Source organism: Giraffa tippelskirchi, chromosome 1 (genome assembly GCF_054371585.1).
Source record: "Giraffa tippelskirchi isolate mGirTip1 chromosome 1, T2T-mGirTip1v1.2.pri, whole genome shotgun sequence".
NCBI classification, from domain to species: Eukaryota; Metazoa; Chordata; class Mammalia; order Artiodactyla; family Giraffidae; genus Giraffa; species Giraffa tippelskirchi.
In genome coordinates, this window is record NC_137275.1 from 101582012 (window position 1) to 101609641 (window position 27630).

The following is a 27630-nucleotide window of genomic DNA, read 5'->3' on the forward strand; positions in this document are numbered from 1 at the left end:
ATCCAATTGATAATAGAGCTAATAGCTATTTTGAACTGATATATGACTTTTAAAATGTTCTAAACTTTTTGTATACACCATTTTCATTAAGTTTTTATAGCAGCTTATTTTTATTTGTCAATGGTTGTGTTCTTTTGTATTTTTCTTTTAACCAGCATGCATAGTCTCAGTTCCCTGACCAGACATCAAACCCTCAGTCCCAGCAATGGGAGCGCAGAGACTCAACCACTGAACAGTCAGGGGTGTCCCTTCAGTAAATGTCTATAAATACAATAGTTTATCATTTGGGGTAAATCATTACCTTTTTCAAGAGAAAAAAGCCTTTAATAATTCAGTAGAGACTTTTCCTTTTCTGTGTGTGTGTGTGTGTGTGTGTTGCTCAGTGGTGTCTGACTCTTTCCTTTTCACTTGCAGCCAAATAACACACTTAGGTTCCGCTTCAGATATCCTCTTCCTGTCACATGAGCCATATTTTATAAATAAATCAAAAAGTCAAATGTTATTGTTAATTATTAAAACCTCACCAAAAATTTCAAGTTGGTTGAGCCAGTCATTCTATACATTGGGTAGTGATTCTTACCAACCTTACCAAAAAATGAAGTGTAAGATCTGGAGATGTTTTTTCCAACACAAACACATGATAATATAATGACCATTTCCCCATGAGGCCTGCAAAGAATAAACTGTAAAAGACAATGCAGTTTATTATTTCAGAATAGGGAAAAAGAAAGTGAAACAGTATATCACTAAGCACAGTCTTCCTTTTAAATAGTAGTTAAGAATTTTACTGCTGTCCTTGTAAGAAATGGAATGCATTTCCTCTTTTACTCCCTTGACTCTAGTTCAAGCATTATACATGGAAGAATTCACAAAGGACAGGCTATAAAATTAGGGTGTTTTACTGCCATTCGTGGTTTGCTGGTTGGAACAGAGTAGAAGATGCTGTATATAAATACCATTGTCATTATTAGGAGAAAAACTAGACAAGAAGCAGTTATTCTACTTACTGTTTATGCAAAGAATATTTGGTGCTATTTTGATTTCTACAATTTACAGTGCTGAGACTAAATTTGGGCCTATGGCCAAAAAATAAGAAAAAACTATGCAGAATAAAATTGAGAATTTACATAGATACTCCCGCATATTATACTGTCCTAACACCCAAACCATTATCTGTAAGGGGAATAAAACCGTGCCTCCCTTAACATCCCTGGTGGCTCAGAAAACAAAGAATCTGCCTGCAATGCAGGAGATGCAAGAGACTCGGGTTCATTCCTGGGTCAGGAAGATCCCTTGGAGGAGGGAATGGTAACCCACTCCAGTATTCTTGCCTGGAGAATACCATGGACACAGGAGCCTGACGGGCTACAGTCCATGGGGTCACAAAGAGTCAGACATGACTGAATGACTAACATTTTCACTTTACCTTAACATCAGTAGTTTATATGAAAGAAATGTTATTTTTCCATTGTCAACAAGTTCAAAACCCATTGTCCTTCAGATGAGACTGCCAAGAAGTTTAAAATCTTGGACTTTAATTACTAATAGAAATGTGACCCAGCACAACTGATAGGTATATGATAATTGATACAAAATGATAATTGAACAAATTGATATACTTTGTACTGGTCATGCCATATCTGAAGCATTGTACTTAAGACTGGACATCTTTCTTGAACCAGAGAATATAAATGAGAGGATGAAACCTTTAGTGCAAAATTTTGATGGCTTCAAAGCTCCTAAACCTTAAAAAATAAAATAATAAAGTTTCAATGGGGCCCCCAGGGGGAAAGTTTCTGTTCAGAAAAAAAGATTGAATAATTAGAATTGTTCACATGGGCTACCTTGTAGGAAATAAGTATAGCTATATTACATTAGTACATTCATTGTACATTACATTAGTACATTACAGTACAATTAGTACATTACATTAGTACATTTATAATGAATGACAAAAGTTCATTATGTTTAACACCAAGTGTTCTCTTTAATCTTTACAGCTTCCCTAAAAGAGAGACAAAGCAGTGATTGTCCCCATATAATAGATAAGAAAACCAAGCTAAAAAAGATTAAGTAATTTGTATAAGATCATATAGCAAGTAGGAAACTTATGTCTCAAATAATAATACTATAATAAGCTGTCTGTACATTGAAAAGGCCCTGATGCTGGGAAAGACTGAAGGCAAAAGGAGAAAGGGGAGGCAGAGGATGAAATGGTTGGATGGCTTCACCAACTAAATGGACATGAATTTGAGCAAACTCCAGGAGACAGTGGAGGCAGAGGAGCCTGGCGTGCTGCAGTCCATGTGGTCACAAAGAATCAGACATGACTTAGCAACTGAACAACTGTACATTAGAAGAAATAGTTTCTAGTTAGTGTGATATTATTGTATGAAATAAATAATATATATATAATCACATAGCACAATATTAGACAGTATAGTGGACAAAAGAAAAACAGAGACAATGGACACAGATTATCTCATCTGTGATCTGTGCCCCACCAATTAGTAGCTATTTCATCGTTTTTGAAATGGTGTTAAAACTACCAACTTTATGGGTATTTGGAGGTGTAAATGAATTACAATGTTATAAAGTGCTTTGATGTAAAAGCTCTATCAGTGTTAATTAATATAAAAATCTACTCCTATCTGGCACATGGAAGACATTCAAATATTAGCTGCATTAGCTCTCCAACATGGGAAATGTTAATTCAGATAATAAATTAATATATTTGTCATGTTGCAGAAGATATTCCAGAAATGCAGCAAATGAGAGGAGGGTGGCAAACGTGAACAAGCAAACTTTTGAGTTCATTTGTAAAATCCTGTGAATCGATGTTTTGTAGAGAGTCATATGGAAGTTCTCTTCCAAACAGATATGTTCATTTTCCATAAATTCACACCCCATGTATGTCTAATCTGTCTAGTGTGCAATTAATTGAGTAGATAAATTTGCAAGCCAACAGAGGCCTCAGTAGATGAGAAGCTAGTCACAGCTGTATATTCCTGATTTCCATTATAGAAATTTCAAAACCTACCAGTTTACAGGAATTTGTATAAATCTTATTTGCTTGTGTATGAATAATGTGACCTCACCACAAAGATTTTCATAAAATATTCAGTTTTGGATTTAATATCATTTCCAAGTTTGCAGATGATACATTCTATACTGGTAAAAATCAATTTCCCATATTTGTTTTGATGTTTACAGGGAATGAAATTCACAGGAAAAGAACTAAGTTTATATATTTCACTAGTACAATCAAAACCAAGATGAATTAGATGCATTTTTTTTTCCTTGAGGCACTGGAGCAAAAACAGACGATAATTTAGTTACAGTACCTCTCTAGGGGAAATTACAATTTGTAAATATGTCATGATCTGAGAAAAGGTGGATTCACTATACATATTTTACAACTATAATACTGTCTTATATGTGCACAAATTTATGAGCTGGATCTACTGTGTTCTCTGCCAGATTCATGGTCTTATCTATGTTATGATGTATTCCTCTCAATATGAACTGGTGAATGATTATGCAAGCCTAAGGAAACATAACCATCTATTATAAACTAACTCCAGTAACCCATTACCATGCTGGTGCCTTGAACAGTAAGTTAGAAATTTTTTAGATTGTTTTATTATTTTGTCAAAGAAAAGCAAATTAATATCTAAGCTAATGTAGAAGAAAAAGATGCCTGTAAATTATTGACAAAGGAAGACCTTTATATAAATTCTACATATCTATACTATGTATTAAGTGGACTGTTTTTCATTTCCAGATTTTTTTTCTTTTTTTGATGGCTGATCAGAACAAGGTAGTTTTCTTGCTCTCTTTTTTTTTTTTTTTACTGTTTATTCTTTTTTTTTATCACTGTTATTCTTCCTAATTTTCTACTTCTTGTAACTCAGTTGTTTTCTCACACATATGTATTTCTTTTTTAACAAATGTACTGAGGCATAATTCATATACAATAAACTATAAACATTCAAATATTAAACTTTGGTAAATGTGACCAATATAAATTCTTTTCAAATTACCACCAAATTCAACATACAAACTTTTTCTTCCAAGTGTTTTTCTTTCCCTTCGTGATCCATCTCTCATGCCGCTCAGCCCCAGATAACTACTGATCTACTTTGTAACTTTACTTAATTTCTATTTTCTAGAATTCCGTGTAAAGTTTATACAGTATCAACTTTATTTACTTGTGTCTTTCGCTTGGCTTGGAATGATTTTACGATCTAATCATACAGTGATCAATTCCAGCTTAGAACATAAGTAATGCAGGGCCAACACATACCTTCTCTGCACTTCTGTTTAGACCCTGGGCAGATAGTACAGTGGGGTAGTGAAGAGCAGGATTACTAACATCAGACTTTTTGGATTGGGAACCTGGGTCCACCACTATGGAGCCGTGTGACCTTGAGAAAGTTACTTAAACTTCTCCCTGCTCCAGTTTCCTCACATACAAAATGGAGATTTAAAAAATAGCATCTAAGAAAAGAAAAAAAATAGCATCTACCTCTTAAGGGTTGTTATGAGTATCAAATGAATTAAGACACATAATGTTATACACCCGCATCTCTTAGATCTCCTGCATTGGCAGGTGGGTTCTTTACCACTAACGCCACCTGGGAAGCCCATTTATATACATTTATATATTTGTACAAATATCTGTGTGTGTTTATTTATTTATTTATATACTTACCAGTAGCCACCAGGAAAATATGTACCTGTGGCTGTGGGCATCCATTTTCCTAATCGGAGAGGAGATTTTCTGTAGAATGAAACTAAAACAAAGAGAATGAAAATTAAGAAGTGGTACCAGTATCATTGTATGAGCTCCTGAATCCAGCTCTATCTGAATTCACACACAGACTTTGCTCTTTAGTAAGCCAATAAACTCCCTTCATTTTTTGCCTAAGTTAAATATCAAGCTTACATTTGAAAGAGTCTTGAGAAATGCAGTAGATAAAGCTGATAGCACTGAGCCTAGCACATAATCAGTTGCCAAAAATGTGATTTTTGCTGTCAACAGTACATGTAATTTCAATGAAGAGGAAACCTAAGATGATGATAAACTTTGAATGATAGGTAAGCGGTTATCTTAATGTCCAGGTAAGTGAGTTAGGAGGGGTGAACTGATATTGAATTCTCATTTATTGGATCATTGCCTGGGAAGACTGTATCTCTGCTCAAAACAGAAAGGGTCATTCCAGATGAACTGAGGACTGGGACAATTACCCAGAGAAAAGAAAAGAAAAGAATGTCTTTTAAAATGTATACCAAAAGGGGTACGGGAACAGTGAGTGGATATAAGAGCTGGGAAACTGCAAAGATCTTTACCATCTTCAAAATTTTGCCTGCAAGTAATATGGAGTTTTCTCACCATTTTAAAATTCTCTAAAAAGTTATATTGAACTAACTCTATCCACCGTCTCCCCATTAACCATATCTTAGCATTTACCAAAATATTCCTAAAGTTATTCTGAAGCTCAAAAGAAATTTAATTGAATTCCTAATAGCTTAAGCTTACAGTACCTTGTCATTTTATTATTATAATTTATGATCATATAAATTAAAATTTTCTATGAACAATATAATTATTTCCATTTTGAAATTGTATATGAACATGTAAATTGTAAATGTGAGTACAGATAAAAAGCACATATATTCATATAGCAAATAATTCTCTTAGCAAATAATTTTCTGATATATTCTATATTTTGTTTTTCCTAAATTTAAATAAATTTACTTTTCATTTATAAGAGGAGTAAAGCAACTTTTTTAAAGCCTAGAAAATAGATGCAAGACTCTTATATCCCACTATTACAACTATTTTTCATTTTTGTATATTCTCTTATAGCATTTTATGTGTATGCTTTATATGGTTACCATCATGGTAAATAAAATATATTATGGTCACCATCATGGTAAATAAAATATATTATGGTCAGAGTGGTTTTACATAATATTAGAACACTGCTCTTCTTTCTACATAGACTTCATGTGTCTCACTTTATATTTATATCCATTCATTTATTTTTTAGATTTCACATATGAGTGACAATGTACAGTATTTGTCTTTCTCTGTCTGACTAATTTCACTTAGCATAATGCCCTTCAAATCCATCCATGTTGCTACAAACAGGAAATTTTTTTCTCTTTTATGGCTGAGTAGTATTTCACTACACACACACACACACACACACACACACACACACACACACACACACACACACCATCTTCTTTATCCACTCATCTGTTGATGGACACTAAGGTTGCTTCTATATCTTAGCAATAACAAAAATGGTATGAACATTGGGGCGCATGTATCTTTTAAAGTTAGTGCTTTTTTTTTTGTTTTCTGATACATGTCCAGGAGTAGAACTACTGCATTATAATGTTAGTGCTACTTTTAGTTTTTTGAGAAACACTGATACTGTTTTCCACAGTGGCTGCGTCAATTTACATTCTCACCGATAGGGTATGAGAGTTACCTTTTCTACAGTTCACACCAACATTTATTTGTAATCTTTTTGATGATAACCATTCTGACAGGTGTGAATTGATCCCTCACTATGATTTTGATTTGCATTTCCCTGATGACTAGTAATGTTGAGCATCTTTTCATGTACCTGGTGGCCATCTGAATGTTTTCTTTGGAAAAATATCTTTTCAGATCTTCTGCCCATTTTTAATTGGGTTGTTTGTTTTTTTGATATTGAACTGTACTATATTTCTTGCTAAAGCACGTTGCAAAAGTGATATGATGCGTTCTCAAGTATCAATCTTGTGATAATTTATTATAAGAAAGGACTAGTAAACTAATTATTACTATCAATAGAAAGGGCTTTCCTTGTGGCACAGCTGGTAAAGAATCTGCCTGCAATGGGGGAGACCTGGGGTCGATCCCTGGGTTGATAAGATCCCCTGGTGAGGGGAAAGGCTACCCACTCCAGTATTCTAGCCTGGAGAATTCCATGGACTGTATAGTCCATAGGATTGCAAAGAGTTGGACACAATAAAAATGTTATTCCTTGGTACTCAATAGGAAATGTAAAGGTTAATTTTAATTCAAACAGTGGACATTAAATAACAAAAAATGCATGCTCTGTTTTTTAAAATGAGAGCATTTCAAAACACCACTTGTCATATTAGTATCAAATATTCATACTTAATTTTCTAATCTGAAACTGAGAAATGGTCATGAATGTTAATAATAAGAGACAAAATTTAATTAGACTGGCTTTGTAGGACAAAAAAAAAAATGCTTCTAAATTGCATCATTTTGAATTAAGCCACATGCAAAATATGACCCAAATCCACCACTGACAATGAAATATAAGTGTTCAATGCATCTAAAATATAAGACATATTTCAAAATACTGATGTGGCAAAAAGTATTTTGACCCTAGCAAACAACAGATTCAATTCTTCACTGTTCACTCAAATGTGTAACTCTCACATTGGCAAAGCTCATGCCACAATTTCAGATGAAAGTCTGCAATCACATAATATACTGGTGGCACACTGATTATAAAAATATAAAATTAGAGTTTACAGACTCAAGATATGGCCTGGCACTTGACTGTCCCATTCCTCTGAATGTTGTGGCAAATTCACAACAAATTTTTACAATTAGTGATTTTGTGGCTTGGAATCACTTGCTAATTTCACTGTTTTGTTTTACATATACTAATTATTCTTTAATTGTCTGTGCCATGGGACATGGGCTGGAATTCTAGGCCACATAAATTAGTGGGTTTATCTTTGCCTTATTCGTAAATTTGGCATTTGGAAAATGAAATGAGAGAAGATTTAGAAGAGAGTAAACGAAAATGACCTCTTTATCCTGAGCTTAAAGGCAGCATATCACACAGAAGAGAACCAGATGCAAACACAGTGAGAAATGACTTATATTCATACCACATGCTAATATTTTAGATTTCAGTGCTGTCTTTTCTCAGTGTAAATAGTCCACACTCCTGGCCTCATGTTGAGCAACACACCTGAGACGAGAAAGAAAATCCGGAGGCAGATGATCTGCTGCATTGCTCATAGCACTTGCTCTGTGGGAAAGCTGTGCTCATTTTGAACTCTGCTGTGGATGAGAAGACAAACCCATAACCTGTGGTAAGTCGAAAAACACACACAAAATTAACCTTGATAGGCCAGTAATGGAGGAGCCAATCAAAAGACAACATATTAGCCAGTACACTAACTCTGATTAATTCACCACACTTTTCTCTAACAAGGCATTTATGGTCCTTGTTAAAGGAACTGGCCTGCTTTTATTCCTCTAAATTCACACACTTATAAAGCTAGTCTTTTTTAAAAAACATTTTATATATTCTTTTCCAAATGTCATTTTGACAGTCTTCTATGAGCTTTTATAGAATACTTATTTTTTCCTAGTTCTTCATAACCTTTTAACTTTTGCATATTATTAAAGAATTATTAATATTATTATTTACTAATAGGATAATAGCTCTGATATGTTTTATTGTTATTAATACTACTTTTAAAATAAATGGCCATTTTTAAAGAACCATCTCAACATAATAACTATCCTATTCTATAATAGGTCAACATAAGGGGAGTCTACAATCTCATTTCCTAAATTACACATTCATGAACTTCTTTCATATTCATAAAATTCTTCCTTACATCAAACCTAAATTGGTCCTATTATAAATCACAAACCATTTTCTCTGGGTCATTGGAAATAGGCAACAGCTGGTTGCATTTTCTGTACAGTGATATTAAGGGTGAAATTGTTAGAGAGACATTTAAATTTAGCAGATGACACATGAATCAGGAAGACTGGAGATATCCTGAGTATTCACTGTCTTATCCTTCAAGTTAAAACCTAACTAACTTCAGGAAGATTAACAATTATTTTCTAGAAGAACACTTAAAGTGTTACTAAACTAAATAGGTCTTTGTTGCCAGGACATAACAGTAAAGTTAGTATTAAAAATTAATTATACTATGCAACTCTTTGTGTTTTTATTATTAGCACTTTATTCACCTGACAATTCATTGACTCAATGGTCTGCTCCTTAACAACCTGAGGTAACAAATCAGCTAGAATATGGATTATAATTTTTAATGAGATAATAAAGTAATGGCATTGATTGATAGTATTTTTCTGTTTTGAATGATATATTAACTGCATTTCTAAATCACTAATATATATTAACGTTGAAATTTATTTAACAAACACATACACTCCAGTCATCATGTATGAGGAATAATTATAAGTGCATTTAAAATACTAACTCATGTAATCTTATTATAACCCTTTAAGATAAATTGTATTATCTCAATTTTAGAGTCTAGGGTTGTGCCAAGGTAACAATGCTTATAGGTGGTATTGTTACCTGGGATTTTAATCCAGGTAGTTTGATTCCCAGAGAAGGCAATGGCACCCCACTCCAGTACTCTTGCCTGGAAAATCCCATGGACGGAGGAGCCTGGTAGGCTACAGTCCATGGGGTCGCTGAGAGTCAGACACGACTGAGCAACTTCACTTTCTTTTCACTTTCATGCATTGGAGGAGGAAATGGCAACCCACTCCAGTTTTCTTGCCTAAAGAGTCCCAGGGACGGCGGAGCCTGGTGGGCTGCCGTCTATGGGGTCGCACAGAGTCGGACACGACTGAAGCGACTTAGCAGCAGTAGCAGCAGCAGTTTGATTCCAGTTAGTACTTTTAACCACCATGGTATGTTGTCAAAAAAAAGCGAGAGGAAGAGATTGTGGAAGGATAGTTATAGCAATATAATTTTTAATTCTTACAAACACAGAGAGAGCAAACTGGATGGTAAAACACACAAAAAAGCTAGATAGTATATCCAAAAACTCGTAAGTAATATTTACAGCAAATCGAGGTGACAAGGCATCCCGGTAAACTTCAAAATATAGTTGATTGAGGATCAACCACCAATGACCACAAGACTTGTATCAGCATCTGTGCATGAGAAAGTAGAGAAAAGCAGCATGAGGTCTGACAGAACTAAAAGAAAAGAAAAAAAAAGGGAAACCCTTAAAACACACAGATACAATAGTAGTACAATCTGAAAAAAGCTACTGAAACTGATAGTATTTTTGCCAAATCCAATATGAGGTTAGTTGAGAAGCTCACAATAAAACAATCTGAAAAAGCTAGAGCAGTTTGACCTTTGGAAATCTTAAACCTGACCAGTTAGGTCTCCTAGGCTAAGGAGCAACTGTCTGTAGTAGAATTAAAATTGAGCAGGACAAATAAAACAAAATGAAGGGGAAAGCCTTTTAGAGAAAGTAGGGAAGAAACAAAACCAGGAAATCTTAGACATCAAGTTCCTATAGTTTTGGTATTAGATGAGAGCAAGAGAAGAATGAATTGAGAGCAATTTAGAATATCTCCCAGAACCCGAACTCCCACCAAAAGTTCAGAAAAAATATAATTTCACATCAAAATAGGAAACAAAAAAAAGGTATTAAGGTCAAATTCCATGCAAAGTTTTTATATGAAAAATGCTCCCCATGATATAGTATAATGAACTATAATCTGTTAGGCCAAAATGAGTTAAATACATTAAAAATTACTCAAGATGTTATAAAAAAAAAAAGAAAAATTAATGCATGAAAAAAAGCCCTCAATCTTGTCAACAGATCTCAGGAAAAAGAAATAGATATAACAGAAACTATCTTTTCAGAAATAAAGATTGAATTAGAGAAACACTAGCAAACATAAACACACTAGGTAACAGCTTAGGAAAAATAGAAGGTAAAAAAAATGAAAAAAATGAAAAAAAACCAGAGGTAAATGAAAGAAGAGATTTTTAAAAAAACAATAATTGGAAAGTGACAAATATTAAAGATAGGCAAAGGAAGTCCAAGACAGACGATCCAACAAACATTAATAGCAGCCCAAGGCATGCAGAAAGATTAAGTGGAAAAGAGAGAGATATACTAAAAATTTCAATTCAGTAAAACTTTTTATATAAAGAAGAAATAAAATTACATCTTTAAAAAGAATATCACATTCATGAGAGAATAGTCTCAAAATGACCAATGACAAGAAAAAAAAAAAAAACTTATGATACTATACACAAAAAAGAAATTGACCTACAAGAGGAAAAAATTAAATTACCATCAGTTTTTGTGGTAGTAACATTTTAAATCCAAAGAAGATAGAGTAACATATTTAAGATAAGCAGGGGAAAAAATAGGGTTTTATACATATGTAACAAAACTGATTTCAACTATAAAGGTCCAATCTCTTATCACACATAAGAACTCAGGAAATTTTTCTCCCATGAGCCCATCCTGAGGAATTTACTAAAGATTATAGTGATGAAAGTGAAAGAGGAGAGTGAAAAACTTGGTTTAAAGGTAAACATTCAGGAAGCTGTGGTACATATACACAATGGAATATTACTCAGCCATTAAAAAGAATACATTTGAATCAGTTCTAATGAGGTGGATGAAACTGGAGCCCATTATACAGAGCGAAGTAAGCCAGAAATAAAAACACCAATACAGTATACTAACACATATATATGGAATTTAGTAAATCAGTAAAGATAATCCTGTATGCGAGACAGCACAAGAGGCACAGATGTATAGAAGTCTTTAGACTCTATGGGAGAGGGCGAGGGTGGTTTGATATGGGAGAATGGCATTGAAGCATGTAAATTATCATATGTGAAACGAATCACCAGTCCAGGTTCGATGCATGATACAGGGTGCTCGGGGCTGGTGTACCGGGATGACTCAGAGGGATGGGATGGGGAGGGAGGTGGGAGGGGAGTTCTGGAAGGGGAACACATGTACACCCATGGCGGATTCATGTCAATGTATGGCAAAACCAATACAATATTGTAAAATAAAAAAATAGATAAATAAATATTTTTTTTAAAAAAAAGAAAAAATTAATGAACATATATATACACACATAAAAAAAAAGAAAGAAAACTAAGATCATGGCATCCGGTCCCATCACTTCACGGGAAATAGATGGGGAAAAGAGGAAACAGCGTCAGACTTTATTTTGGGGGGCTCCAAAATCACTGCTGATGGTGATTACAGCCATGAAATTAAAAGACGCTTACTCCTTGGAAGGAAAGTTATGACCAACATAGACAGCATATTAAAAAGCAGAGACATTACTTTGTCAACAAAGATCCATCTAGTCAAGGCTATGGTTTTTCCAGTGGTCATGTATGGATGTGAGAGTTGGACTGTAAAGAAGGCTGAGTGCTGAAGAATTGATGCTTTTGAACTGTGGTGTTGGAGAAGACTCTTGAGAGTCCCTTGGACTGCAAGGAGATCCAACCAGCCCATCCTAAAGGAGATCAGTCCTGGGTGTTCAATGGAAGAACTGATGTTGAAGATGAAACTCCAATACTTTGGCCACCTCATGCGAAGAGTTGCATCATTGGAAAAGACCCTGATGCTGGGAGGGATTGGGGGCAGGAGGAGAAGGGGACAACAGAGGAAGAGACGGCTGGATGGCATCACCAACGCGATGGACTTGAGTTTGAGTAAATTCCGGGAGTTGGTGATGGACAGGGAGGCCTGGTGTGCTGTGATTCATGGGGTCGCAAAGAGTCAGACACAATTGAACAACTGAACTGAACTGAACTGAACAGATAGTTCAGACTACTAAAGTGACTATAAAACATTGCCCTAAGGATTAGTGGGCAGTATTAAAACCTATGGATATTCATAGATCTAAGTAAGATTAAATAAAGGTTAAATGGAGAGAGTATTATTTGAATACTTCTGTGCTCAGATATTTTTAAATTATGGAATAAGTGAGGAGGGCTTTTATGAAAAGAATACTTTTAACTATTCTTGTTAATTATATTGGAGGTGGTAGCATTAGCATTGTTTTTCTGAGATTATTGTATGTCTAATGTTGTATACAGCAAATAAGTAAATTATGAGTTATTCTAACTCTACCACTTATGATATTGAGGCAAGTATTTTTAGACTAGAAGAAAGGAAATATAGTTGTAATATAGAAGAGTTAAGTTAAAAAATCTATAGACATAAATTTTAATTGAAAATATCTATTAGAACTCATGCTATTGGAATGCTTATTTATACTCTATTTTTCTAACTCATAGTTATAGAATGCAAACCAGCTGGAACAAGCTTTTTTAATTCCCAGACTGCAGTCTTAAAGAGACAATTCGAAGAGGTTCTTACTGGCCAATGATGAGAAAAACATTTATTTATAATAATATATTTAAAAACTAATTATAAGGATGATAGGAAATCAACTAATTCCTTGAAAATGGGTACTTAAAAAAAAGAAAGTTCAAGCATTTATATTACCTTTCTAATTTGAATTTTCTACTACATAACCAAATAGTGTCTTTTTCTAAAAGTATTAAATTAATAAGCTAAATATAAGTGATAGAACTGGAGTATGACCATTTTGTAGCCCTCAAGTAATTAGTAGATCTATGCATTCAAAGTGAAAGTGAAAGTCGCTCAGTTGTGTCCAACTTATTGTGACCCCATGGACTATACATTCCATGGAATTCTCTAGGCCAGAATGCTGGAGTGGGTAGCTTTTCCCTTCTCCAGGGGATTTTCCCAACCCAAGGATCGAACCCGGGTCTCACACACTGCAGGCAGATTCTTCACCGGCTGAGCCACAGAGAAGCCCCTGTGCATTAAAGTTCACTGCCGATAACATCACAGAAAAGAGACATGGAAACACAGGTACATCAAATCCAAAATCCACATGATGAGTCACTAAATCTATGGGTCAAACACAGTGTTCTTCAATAAACTACAAAGCAGTGGTGCACATGAATACACATACAATGGGATATTACTCAGTCATAAAAAAAAGAATGAAATATTGCAGAAACATGAACAGAACTAAAGAATATCATACTAAGTGAAGCAAGCAGAAAAAGACAAATATTACATGATATAACTTATATGTGGAATCTAAAAACTAATACAAATGAATCTATATATAAAAGAGAAATAGATTCACAGACATAGAAAATAAACTTATGGTTGCTTCCCTGGTGGCTCAGTTGGTACAGAATCCGCCTGCAAAGGAGACCCCTGTTCGACCCCAGGGCAGAGAAGATCCCTTGGAGAAGGAAATAGCAGTCCACTCCAGTATTCTTGCCTGGGAAATCCCATGGACAGAGGAGCCTGGTTGTCTATTGTCCATGTGGGAATAAGAAGGGGAAGAATATATTAGGAGTACGGGATTAACAGAAACAAATTACTATACATAAAATAGATAAGCAACAAGGATTTACTGTACAACACTGGAAAATATATTCAATATCTTATAATAACTGATAATGGAAAATAATCTGAAATAAATATGTATATATACGTAAAACCGAATCACTTTGTTTTACACCTGAAACTAACACAACATTGTAAATCAACTATACCTCAATTTAAAAAAACACTTAAAAGCAAAATTTTAGAATTATGAGATTATGATATGGAGGAATTCTCACATGAATGTAACATTGTAAAGTGCAAGGAAATGGTTATAGTCTGGATAGTGATTATTTTGGTGGGTGGAAGGGGATTGGAAGTGGTATGGAGAGGCATCTGAGTGGCTGGAAAAGTTCTATTTATTAACATCATTGCTAGTTACAAGGGTGAAAGTGAGTAAAAGTGTTAGTAACTTAGTCTTGTCTGACTCTTTGTGACCCCATGGATTGTAGCCTGTCAGGTTCCTCTGTCCATGGAATTTTCCAGGAAGACTACTGGAGTGGGTAGTCATTGCCTTCTCCAGGGGATCTTCCTGACCCGGGATTGAACCGAGGTTTCCTGCATTTCAGGGAGATTCTTTACCATGTGAGCTACCTTAAAATATCTCATTGAGCTATACATTTGTTTTATGTGTTTTTCTGTATCCACATTTCATTCTCTAATAATGAGTTAAAAGTTCAACCATTGATTTATCTTCCTGAAACATTTATCTGGAAACTGGCATAAATCATATACTTCTAAATGTATATTTATAAAAATCAAAATATATACTTCTTATCTCAGATCTCTGTTTGGGACACAAGGATCCATCATATCTTCCAAGCCCAATATTAGAAAGTCATTGCTTCTCTCATGTTGGATCCACTTTGGCCATTCTGCTTTCATTTCTCCACATAACCATTTCTTATCAATCCTATAATCCATGCCTTCTGTTGACGTTTTAATACTACTTTCTCTGTAATAGAAATTACCTGCTGTCTGATCACTCTGCCTATATTCAGCTTGTCTTGTATATCATCCTCCACGGTATCTTCAAAGAGAGATTTCAAAAATTAACATTTGAGATATGATCATTCATGATTAGGATATCAAATATAATTTAAGGAAATAGATGTAAAAGTGGGTTTTGCTTTCACACAGAGTTTCAATGGAGGAATACATCTTCGTAAACTTTCAATTAGCCCTATTTTAAAGCAAGCTTGAGTCAATTATTACATGAAGTAATAGGACTAAACTAGATTAATAGAGCAATTAGAGAAGATTCTGATGTTTCAAGGAAAATGGAATGAAATTCTTTCAATCATAGATACTTGCCACCATTAAAGTGTTTCATGGCATTTGTCTCCTTAAAAGCTGACCACCTAATTAGGCTAAGTGCATTATGCTCACTGGCATCATCCAAAAGATTAATCTTTAGGTTTAGCCAGTCAGGAGGACTCCACAGCAGCTTGCAGAGATTTTTTTTGTTATTTTTTAAGATGCCCAGGAGAGTTGCAGATAAGACACTTAAGAGTCACAGACATTGGGTTTTCAACCTAGAAAATGTTTAAGAACCTAGCATTCCCATTTCAAAAATATAGACATTTAGACAGAATGAGATTAGGGGAGTTGCCCAAATTCCTAGCAATAAAAGTGACAGATCAGAGAAGAAAACAGACTGCTCAACTCTCCCAATGCACTGCTCTGTCCTTTTGGGTATCAAAATAAAGGAGCTCAGAGAACCTCATGAGAGCAAACCAGGGCTTCCACAGGAGAAAGCAAAATTTCCTTTGCTCACAAAGGCCTTTCTGACCATACATGAAATGGGGTGTGATGGAAGAGGAGAAGGGATGCCCTGGCTTAGTTTAACCCCAGCCCTAGCTTTGATGCACTTTAGGGTACCAAGAGGTTTCCATTAGCCACCAAATTTTTCAATAGTAAAAAAAAAAAAAAACCTACTGAATCAGTTCATCAACTTTTAATTTATTAGGTTACAATGTGAGTTACCTAGTTTTCATAGAAGGGGTCAAGAGCAAGTTCAAATCATAGTTCCCTTAGTTCTTTTCTCATAAGGAAAAACAGATTTTGAAATACATAATACTGAACAATTTCTGATCTATTGAGGAGGAAAAGTATGAATAAATATTATTACCACCAAGATAGGTATTAAGAGGAGGAAAAAGAAAACAATCCCTTTATTTTCTATAACATGCATAATGGAGATAAAGGCAGGTTTTGATCTTTAAAGTGAAAATTATATAAAGGAAAATTATATATTTAACTGATAAGAAAACATTTGAAGCACTAAAGTTTGCAGTAATACTTAGGTTTTAAATGTAAAATTGCTAATTTATACTTACTTTCATGCTATTAAAAACAGCATTTCCTGTAAATGTTTTTCTCTGAAAGTAAAATTTTGCTATTTAAAGTAAACTAAGAGTATATATGTTCAAAGCTTAGGAATCATCCACAGTTAGAACAAAGGAAGTCTAAAATTTGTTCACAAATACATTTTAAGTACTACATGTATATATCAAATTAAGATGTGGAAATGAAGGACATAACTTCAAAAGGGAAATCTGAATTTGTACCAGAAAAACAAAGCAACAATACCTTTACCTTGATGGTTTCACCCGTGTTCTTTGTCAGCTTTGTGGTTAATATATTTTGTAGGTTAACATTCTAAAAAATGTATATCAGTCATGAAAGACTGATAGATGTATTCAAATAAAATGAATAATTTATAATCTTCACTATTTTTCCATTTCATTTTTAATATCTGAAATAAAAGTGGAAAGAAGGAAAAAAGGGAAGATTTAATAAAATTGTCCTTTATTCAATATCCTTCTTGTGTGTGTGCTCGGTCATGTCCAACTCTTAGTGACCCCACAGACGATAGCCCACCAGGCTCCCCTGTCCATGGAATTTCTCCCTCAAGATACTGGAGTGGGTTGCCATTTCCTACTCTGGGGGCTCTTCCCAGGGATTGAAGCCTCCTCTCTTGTGTCTCCTGCATTGGCTGGAGTATTCTTTACCACTGCACCACCTGTTCCATCCTTCTTAGTATATAATAATCATTCTTTTCACCATAACTAATTACATCCTGATTAAAATCCCATTGTTCCCTTGTATGTCAAAGCAGACCAAAATGATCAATCTCACCCTTTCCTACTGTTTTCACATGAAATTACCTAACCAGATTTAACTATGTCATTTTTCACACAAATAGGGAATGTTGAAAAGGATAAGAAAAGCCCTCTAAACGATTGAAGTTGTTTTCCTCATATGAGTTAAAGGTTCATTTGTCCTTATGCTACCTGATGTGTCTCAAAAATTCACTCTTTATTATTGAGTACTCACACCAAAATGGCATTTCAATGATGTTGCATTTGAAGAGTTTCAAGGGACATTGTTTATAAAAATGTTCATTATCTTTGTTGCTCATGTCAGTGTGTCTGAATTGCCAAAGGAGTTTTTCTATAAGTTGACAATTAGCAATATAATTACTTTCATTGTCATTTCAATAAAGACTTCATCTAGTCATCTGGGTTTGAGCAATTTGTGTGACTCTAGCTTTAAGACAGAGAACTTTTTTTTTTTCTTTTAAGAAATAAATTGAGGGGCTCCTCCATCGAGGCACTTGTTTCTTTTTCAGAGACTTGGAACACTGTTAGCCATGATGCTGGGGAGCTGGACGCCAAGCGTGTCTGTTTCTTTATTTCCATTCAGTGTGTTCTCAGAACATCAAATCTTTTTTTAAGATAAAACTTTGCTTTGGTGTTACCACGGATCTGCTTCAAGAAGGACTGTTTGGTTAATATACAGAATGTGTTATAATAGCCACACACATGCCAGAAAAGAAGCATGTTTCCAGTGTCAAAGTAAATAATTCTGATAAATATACATTTTCTTTATGAGGTTTATGTTATTTAAATTTGCTCTGTTTTTATTTGCATAGATAAAGTAACACTAAGGTCTTTGACTGGGCATTTAACTAAGTATGATTATTTTAATGAAACATTTTGGAAAGACATGAGAGCTACAACCAAGCCATTGACAGTTATAACTGCCATGACTTTTCCCTGACACTGAACAAGAATAAAACAGATACTTCATTGCACTATGTAGCATTGTTGTTCTCCTTTAACATTACAGTCTTACAGCCATCTCAGTATTTCCTTCTTCCCTTGTACAAAAAAAAGAAAAAATTGACTATAGAAAGAATCCAACATTTAAGTGATGCTAAGTGTGTTTTACATAATTCTAATGTGAGCAATTGATTTTAAAAAGAGAAATGCTATAGTAGACTAAAATTGTATTTCAACATAAATATTACACCATAATTCTTTGTTAAAATATATTTTAGGAGTTAGGGAATAAAATATATGGGGAAAAGTGAAGTAATTGAGTTTAATAACATGTAAATTTTATATTAGCATATACAACTTAATAATTTTCAAAGATAAAAACTGTGCAAGCACAGGGACCCAGTAGAGCGCTATATCTGTACCTAAGGACAAGGCTAGATGAAGTGGGCTCAAAATGCAACATGAGCAATTTAAGTTTGAAAATACAAGTTCTGAAGCATTTGAGCTGGGGAAAACTAGGAAGTTCTTTTCATAAGACTTGGCAGTTTCTCTCTCTTAGTTATAATCCTTTATCTCAATTCTTTCTTTTGGCTGTGTTTTGTAGACAACATTGAAAATTCATTCATAAGGAGATAACATTTCCTATGCAGTCATTTGTGGAAATAGTCACTTGAGGACTTTTTTCTCTTTATTGGCAGTTTATCCTTACCACCTGCTATAGGGCATGACACACAGTAAATACACAGTTGCTGATGAGTCGCTAAGTTGCGTCCGACTCTTTTGCGACCCCATGGACTGCAGCCTGCCAGGCTCCTCTGTCCCTGGGATCTCCCAGGCAAGAATATTGAAGTGGGTTGCCATTTCCTTCTCTAAAGGATCTTACCGACCCAGGGATCAAACCCACATCTCCAGCTTAGCAGGTGGATTCTGTAACATTGAGCCACCAGGGAAGCCCAAGTACACAGTTACTACTAGCTAATTAATAAATCAATGAAGGAATGAGCCTACATAGGGTGTTCTATCAAATATCAGGCTAAGATAGGGCAGGGTGTCATGTAGTTAAGAGCATATAAACTGGAGCCCCCACTAGGATCAAATCCTGGCTTCTCCACTTACCAGCTGTATGACACTGGGTTAGTAATTGTATCTCTCAGTGCCCCAATTTCTGCATCTTTAAAATGGTATATTATTAATTAATTAAAAATTAAGTGTTTAGGAGACTGAAAGGAAACAATAAAGAAACAAATAGAAATGAGATGTTAGTCACAGTGGACTTTCAAGAAATGCATATTAAGAAAACATTAAAATATAAGGCATATATATTTTTATGCATGGAGATATACATATATTTCTTTATGTGCAGGAAAAATGTAATTTCCAACCTTCTGAAACTAACACTTGTACAGATCTCTTATGTTATAAGCACATTTATGTTCCCATTGTTCTGAGCACATTTTCATGCATTTTCAGGTTTTCAAGAAAACTTTGCAACACAATACACAGTGTGAAGAGTAAAAGCAACATTTGGAAAAAGCTATCCACAAAATCAAATCCTCACAGATTGGTCAGGTGTCAGGACAGTGATTTTTCTTCAAAGACAGCAAAACAATAGATTAAGCCATTGCCTGTCTCTAGAAACAGGGTCTGCCGTGAAGAGCAGACACACAGGAGACTGCCTCACAAAGAGTACCTCCTCCGTGTGTTGACCACACACCTACACAGCCAGCCCTTCCTCCTGGAGGAGAGGATCCATCAGACCTGCATGGTGGCGGCGGCACGGTCCCGTCTGATGCCAGCTGCCGAAAGGAGAGCTTCAGTCATCGCATTACTACAGGGACCCAGCAAATGCCTCTAACGCTCAAGAATGTAGAATATAGCTCTTCTCCCCCTTCCCCTCTTTTCTTCACAAAAGAAGTGAACTTTGTGACCATTTTTATTATGATTTGAAAATTATAATTTGAAAGGTATAAGATACTTCCAGTAATTCTTCTACATGTTTTGATCCATTTTTCTATGGTCAAAATATGATAATACACACAGAGACACAGCAGAGAGCTGAGTGTTACTAATAACCACATTTTAAAATTATGAGCCTACAAATGTTTAAATAACTTTAAAAGTAGTAAATAGAAATAAAAGCAAGATATATACTAATTCACTTTTTTGGTGGCTATCTGTCATTTGAAAGATTTTATTAGTAATTTTTTAAAAAATATTTTTTAGTAAATTAGTAAATTTAAATTATATAAAATTTTATGTGAATAGCTTTAAGATATATATATTGAGATCAAATTATTTCCCTTGCTTGAAAATAAATTCAAATATTCATTTGTTATTGACTTCTCATTCTATCAACTTAATTTCTATTCATTATTTAAAGTAAAATAAAATGAAAATACCATAATCAGAATTACTTCTTATATTATATTTGAACTTCAGACTATGAAAAATCTAATTTCTATCAAGACACAGTCTTAAAAACTTATGCACACTAGCTTCCTTTCTTTTTCTTAAGAAAAAACAAACCTCTACTATATTTGAGAATAAATTCTCATCAGTTTATTGCCTCACAACTTATTCTGTTTCTACCATTGAGTAGTTAGAATGACTTTTGGCACAGAAGTTCAGCATTCTCTGCTGAGCATAATTCAACTATGTAGAAGGAAAATTCAACCATCATCTTGAAAATAAATGACAAGAAAAGACTTTTGATTTCTTAGGCTAAAAATGTGCTTTAAAAAGAAAAAACTATTTTTTTAATCTCCTTCTTTATAGTTAACTCAAGATCTATTTAAATCTGTTGCAGCCTCTGCCCAATCATTATACTAAGAATTTTTTTCCCTTTAGATACTTCCTGCAAAGCTATTTTTGAATCCATTTCAATGCCGATTTGCCACCGAGAAGGAATTACACTGACTTTGCTGTTGAGTAAAAAGAAAAAAAAAGAGGGGGGGAAGTGAGCATATGAGCCACCACTGAGCTTCTAATATGGGGCAGACACTCAATTGCCTGTTTCTTTCCAAGATATGTGAGAAGTCCACTCTGTTTGAGGGAATTTGGAGTTAAATTACATTAAATCAGGAGACCAAGATTAGACAAGAGTGAAAATAGGGGGAAAATATTTAATTACTCTTTAACCAAACAAAACAATCATCAAAGTCATTTGTCTGTAAGGTTATATTTGATCTGTTATTGCAATTATCAGTACACTCCTGATATAAACTGCTTTTGCTTTCAGAGAAGCACAATTATTGGAGAAGATGTTTGTCTTAAGAGAAAAAAAGAACAAAAACAGGTGATAACACTGAAAACTGTGCCTTAGAAAAACAGAATTGGGGAGAGGGAAAAACCAGGTTAACCCGTCAGCTGCAGGCTCCATCAATGTGTAAGTTGCTTCTCATCTACCTGGGGAGAAACATTCGTTAAATGATACACCTTGATCTAAAGTGAACTTTTAAGGTTCTGGAAAAATAAATTGGTGTGTCTGTATACATCATTTCCCTATTTTTAAAAAACACATGTGTTTCAATATAATAAGCATCCTGACCTGCTGCTGTTTAGTGCCTTCTGCATGCTTTGGAGATATCATCATCAGTTTTATGAGACCTAAATGCAATTTAAAACTAACTGTTACAAATAATTTTGAAAAGCAGACTCCAGTAATATACACTGAGCACTCAGAATTAGCTCCACAGCTTCAGAATTGATAAATAATGCTTGTTCTCATATATAAAAAAAATAGCACCTGCCAAATCCTTTCAGTTCTTTGGGTCAAAACTAAAATGTATCCATTTCAACTTAGCTTTCATTTTAAAAAATTATTTTAGCTGAGTATCTTGAGGGAAAAAAAATTAGCGAATTTGAAAGAGAGAGCATAAATTAGGGGGGAAAAGAGATTTTCATTGCACACATAATTAAGAAATGCCCTTACAAATATAAACAGATTACAATTCCCCAAGAAGTTATAACGCTTGAACATTTTCCTCATCCTCTTTGCCAACAATTGAAAAGTTAGAGAATATTTAAAGACTATACAGAGTCCCTTGGACTGCAAGGAGATCCAACTAGTCCATCCTAAAGGAGATCAGTCCTGGGTGTTCATTGGAAGGACTGATGTTGAAGCTGAAACTCCAATACTTTGGTCACCTCATGCGAAGAGTTGCCTCATTGGAAAAGACCCTGATGCTGGGAAGGATTGGGGGCAGGAGGAGAAGGGGACGACAGAGGATGAGATGTTTGGATGGCATCACCGACTAGATGGACATGAGTTTGTGTAAACTCCGGGAGTTGGTGGTGGACAGGGTGGCCTGGCGTGCTGCAATTCATGGGGTCGCAAATGTTGAACACAACTGAGCAACTGAACTGCACTGAACTGAAAGACTATAGAGACAGGTAACTTTAGATTTTAATAAGCTTTAGAAAATGGTAAAAACTTTATACCCAAAGTTCGTTCCTTAAAAATGTTTTGGGGTCCATATATTCAGGATACCACTACTAATACTAGTTGGGGGATGAAGGTAGTAGTAATAAATGAGACACCAACAGGAACCCCAAGGAACACATTCATGGGGGGAAAAGAATTACATAAAAGTTACTCCACCTAATATTTACTGCCTTTAGAATGTGATAGGAACAATGATCTGAAAATGAACACAGAATCTGGAGATATATAGTTAAGATGTTTCTGTATGTCCACAACTGGACGCACCTCCTCTAAACATTTACCACTGACAGAAAAAAAAAGAAAAAATAAAGGCAGAACGTCTTATTCTTCTTGGGGAAGAAATAAGACAGAAACCCAAGCAACATTTGGCCTGAAGATAAATATCTGCTGAACTAGGGAACTTGGTGTACCCAGAGTAAGAAAGGTCTCTGCAGCAGGTCCAGGGTATAGCAAAAGAGGTATCACTTGACTCATTGTCCTGGCATCTTATGGTTTTGGAGGTTTCAATGCTGAAAAAAGGTCAAGTGTTAAGTTTATGGGAGACTCAATTAGCCCTTGGGTTGTGGAGTAAAACCATGCCATTTTCAAGAGGGAATTATATACCTTTTAAAAAACAGCTCTGGGGAATTCCCTGGTGGTCCAGGGGTTAGGACTCCTTGTGTTCATTGCTGAGGGCCTGGGTTCAATCCCTGGTTGGAGAACTAAGATCTCACAAGCTACTCAGTATGGCCAAAAATAAAAACTGAAAAACAGCTCCCGGTGTGCCACTGGAACCCGACAGAATATTGACCGTCCTATGATGCTGCATGAACTGTCCTATATCCAGATTCACCAAGTTGTGAAGCTAGGGATGTGTGCGTGCTATGTGTGCTAAATCGCTTCAGTCATGTCTGACTCTTTGCAACCCCATGGACCGTAGACTGTCAGGCTTCTCTGTCCATGATTTTCCAAAGAGAATACTGCAGTGGGTTTCCATGCCCTTCTCCAGGGGATCATCCTGACCCAGGAATTGACCATGTTTCTCACGTCTCCTGCTTTGGCAGGCAGGTTCTTTACCACTAGCGCCACCTGGGAAGTTAGTGATGTCCAGGAGCAATTCATCATAAATTGGAAATAGTACATAGACGACTGAGCATGAGAAAGACAACAGAGGAGGAGTAAGCTGTATTATCTTATCGCCCACCTCATCTATCACAGTTATTAGCACTGCTCCTTCAGGTCACACCTATGGTCTCGTGAATTGGGGTCCTTTATGAGCAGTTGACAAAAGTGGAAAAATCTGAGTTTGTTTTGACAGAAAGTCAGCTGGGGAGGTGTGTTCCTTCTGAAAATGGGCTGCAGCTGCACTTACAGCCCCATTACTAGAGCCCTGAAAAATGATTAGGAATATTGATCTTCCCACTGGGAAAGTATATTTGATCATCTATCAATACTTTGTGTGGGAAAAGTATCCCAATCTTAGAATATATAAAGGCATATGAACAATGGTGAATGGCATTACTGGCTGGTCAAGGACCCGGAATTAGAAATGTTTGAATACTGAGGCTAAGAAAATCTAGGCAAGAAGTGTATGGTATCTTTGGGAGTGGACACCAGTGAGATATTTACAACTACATGTATATTCCCCAGGAAAATTTGAACTCAGAAGAGGTTTGATTCAACAATAAAGTAGAGAGAAAAACTCTACTGGTTGTCTTTCGTTAACCATTGTCATCAAACGTCAGAGTACAGGCAAATGGAAACAGCAGTAGATTGGCCACAGAGGCCAAGACGGAGCCTAGGCGTGGGTCTGTCAGTATGGTTCCACACTCATCAAGGCTGATCTAGCTATCCCTAATACAAAATCTCCAAGTGCCAAAAAGAGAGAGCAAAACAGACACCAGTATGACATCAAGGCTTAAAAAATCCAAAGATTTATACAGGAGAAAATTGATTACATTTGGGCTTTCTCTAGCAGTTCAGTGGTTAAGATTCCATAATTTTAGTGCAGAGGGTGTGGGTTCGATCCTTGGCTGGTGAACTAAGATCCCACAAGCCAGGGAGCCAAAAAAAAGAAAAAGAAAGCAAACCAAATTGACTACACTAGAACCCTCCAAACATAGAAGGGGCAGTAATTTGTACTACCTGGAGGTTCTATTCATGCATGTATGTGCGCTTAGTAGCGTCTGACTCTTTGCAATCCTATGGACTGTAGCCCACCAGGCTCCTCTATGGAATTTTCCAGGCAAGAATACTGGAGTGGGTTGCCATTTCCTACTCCAGGGTATCTTCCTAACCCAGGGATTGAACTCACATTTCTTGCATCTCCTGCACTGGCAGGGGGAATTCTTTACCACCTTCCCAGGTGGTGGTGGTGGTAGAGTCCAACTGCCAATGTAGGTTAGACAAAACAGACAGGGGCTTGATCCCTGAGTCAGGAAGATCCCCTGGAGGAGGGCATGGCAACCCACTCCAGTATTCTTGCCTGGAGAATCCCAAGGATAGAGCAGCCTGGCAGGCTGTGGTCCATAGGGTTGCACAGAGCAGGACACGACCAAAGCAACTCAGCTCTCATGCACCTCCCACCTGGAAGTCCAGTAATGAACTGGTATTATTTTTTTCCTTTCCTAGCCACATGGCTGTAGCCAGCAGAGGGCAGGCTTGACCCACCAATACTAAGTCACTAATTGGTATTACACATAAATCTGGAAATCAAGAGGAGGTAGTTGGAACGGTTCCTTTAAAAATCACTCTAAATAACTGGCTTTGGAGAGTTTCTACTTGCTGTGACTTTGGACTTGCAGGTTTAGAAGTCTTGGATTGAAAAAAAGAGATGACACAGCAAAAGTATCATATATAAGCTAGAGCTACCACCTAGTTGCCATCATAGCCTACAACATATCTCTTTGTCAGAATTTGTTTTTTAGGGAAACTGACATGCTTTTTTAGGGAAACCAATCCCTTTTTTAGTGAGACTTTCCTAACTACTATATTTTAAATGACACCCCCAACAAACCCTAATATATTTCCTTGCTTAATTTTTTTCTGTAACCCAATAAGTCCCTTATGATTATACAGTGGAGGTAACAAATAGATTCAAGGGATTAGATCTGATAGACACAGTGCCTGAAGAACTATTGTCAGAGGTTCAAAACATTGTACAAGTGTTGATGACCAAAACCATCCCAAAGAAAAAGAAATGCAAGAAGGCAAAATGATTGTCTGAGGAGGCCTTACAAATAGCTGAGAAAAGAGAAGCAAAAGGCAAAGGAGAAAGGGAAAGATACACCCAACTGACCACAGAGTTCCAGAGAATTGCAAGGTGATATAAGAAAGCCTTCTTAAGTGATCAATGCAAAGAAATAGAGGAAAATAATAGAATGGAAAAGACTAGAGATATCTTCAAGAAAATTGGAGATATCAAGAAAATATTTCATGCAAAGATGGGCACAATAAAGGATAGAAACATCAAGAACTTAACAGAAGCAGAAGAGATTGAGAAGAGGTAGCAAGAATACACAGAAGAACGGTACAAAAAAGGTGTGAAGTCAAAGGGGCCTTAGGAAGCACTACAATGAACAAAGTTAGTGGAGGTGATGGAATTCCACCTTGAGCTACTTAAAATCCTAAAAGAGGATGCTGTTAAAGTGCTGCACTCAATATGCTAGAAAATTTGGAAAACTCAGCAATGGCCCTGGGACTGGAAAAAGTCAGTTTTCATTCCAATCCCAAATAAGAACAATGCCAAAAATATTCAAGGCATGTGTGCTCAGTCATGTCCGACTCTTTGTGATGTCATGGACTGTAGTCAGCCGGGATCCTCTGTCCGTGGATTTTTCCAGGCAAGAACACTGGAGTGTGTTGTCATTTCCTTCTACAGGTAATCTTGCCAATCCAGGGACGAATCCATGTCTCTTGCATCCCCTGCATTGGCAGGCAGATTCTTTACCCACTGAACCATTGGGAAAGCCCCAAAATGTTCAAACTACCACACAATTGTGCTCATTTCACATGTTAGCAAGGCAATGCTCAAAATCCTTCAACCTAGGCTTCAATAGTTTGTGAACTGAGAAATTCCAGATGTACAAGCTGGGTTAGAAAAGGCAGAGAAACCAGGGATCAAATTTCCAAAATCTGTTGTATAGAAAAAGCAAAGGAATTCCAGAAAAACATCTAATTCTGCTTCACTGACTATGCTAAAGTCTTTGACTGTGTGGATCTGAATAAACCATGGAAAATTCTTAGAGATGGGACTATCAGACCACCTTACCTGTCTCCTGAGAAATCTGTGCGTGAGATAAGAACAACAGACTGGTTCCAAATCGGGGAAAGGAGTATGTCAAGGCTGTATACTGTCACCCTGTTTATTTAACTTACATGCAGAGTACATCATGTGAAATGCTGGACTGGATGAATCACAAGCTGGAATCAAGATTGCCAGGAGAAATATCAACAACCTCAGATATGCAGATGGTACCACCCTAAGGGCAGAAAGGGAAGAGGAACTAAAGAGCTTCTTGAAGGTGAAAGAGAAGAATGAAAAGGTTGGATTAAAACTCAACATTAAAAAATCTAGGATCATGGCATCTGACACCATCAGTTCAGTTCCGTTCAGTCGCTCAGTCATGTCCGACTCTTTGTGACCCCGTGGACTGCAGCATGCCAGGCTTCCCTGTCCATCACCAATTCCTGGAGATAATTCAAACTCATGTCCATTCAGTCGGTCATGCCATCCAACTATCTCTTCCTCTGTCATCCCCTTCTCCTCCCGCCATCTTTCCCAGCATCAGGGTCTTTTCAAATGAGTCAGTTCTTTGCATCAGGTGGCCCAAGTATTGGAGTTTCAGCTTCAACATCACTCCTTCCAATGAATATTAAGAA

At 35.9% G+C, this 27630-nt stretch overlaps 1 protein-coding gene and 1 long non-coding RNA gene across 6 annotated transcripts in view; one reads left to right on the forward strand and one right to left on the reverse strand.

Annotated features, from left to right (window-relative positions):
* Positions 1-20480, forward strand: part of LOC145504494 (uncharacterized) — a 55090-nt gene extending 34610 nt beyond the window's left edge. Inside the window, exon 3 of the long non-coding RNA XR_014052248.1 lies at positions 19797-20480. This is a non-coding gene — a long non-coding RNA (uncharacterized LOC145504494). The remainder of the gene's footprint in view (positions 1-19796) is intronic.
* LOC145504489 (uncharacterized) overlaps positions 1-27630 on the reverse strand; it is a 205581-nt gene that overhangs the window by 34995 nt on the left and 142956 nt on the right. For 2 of the 5 annotated variants that reach the window (XR_014052241.1, XR_014052242.1), the window contains 5 exons: positions 16858-17017; positions 15231-15289; positions 9889-9979; positions 8019-8137; positions 3786-4796 (listed from right to left, as the gene is read on the reverse strand). Coding sequence is in view for 1 of the 5 variants with exons in the window: in XM_081485427.1 (XP_081341553.1) it covers positions 590-683; positions 4715-4796; positions 8019-8061 (219 nt within the window). In the remaining 4 variants the exon portion in view is untranslated. Of the gene's footprint in view, positions 1-589; positions 684-3785; positions 4797-8018; positions 8138-9888; positions 9980-13484; positions 14187-15230; positions 15290-16857; positions 17018-19442; positions 19547-27630 lie in introns of those variants that run through there. The other 3 variants (XM_081485427.1, XR_014052240.1, XR_014052243.1) reach the window with 3 other exon arrangements.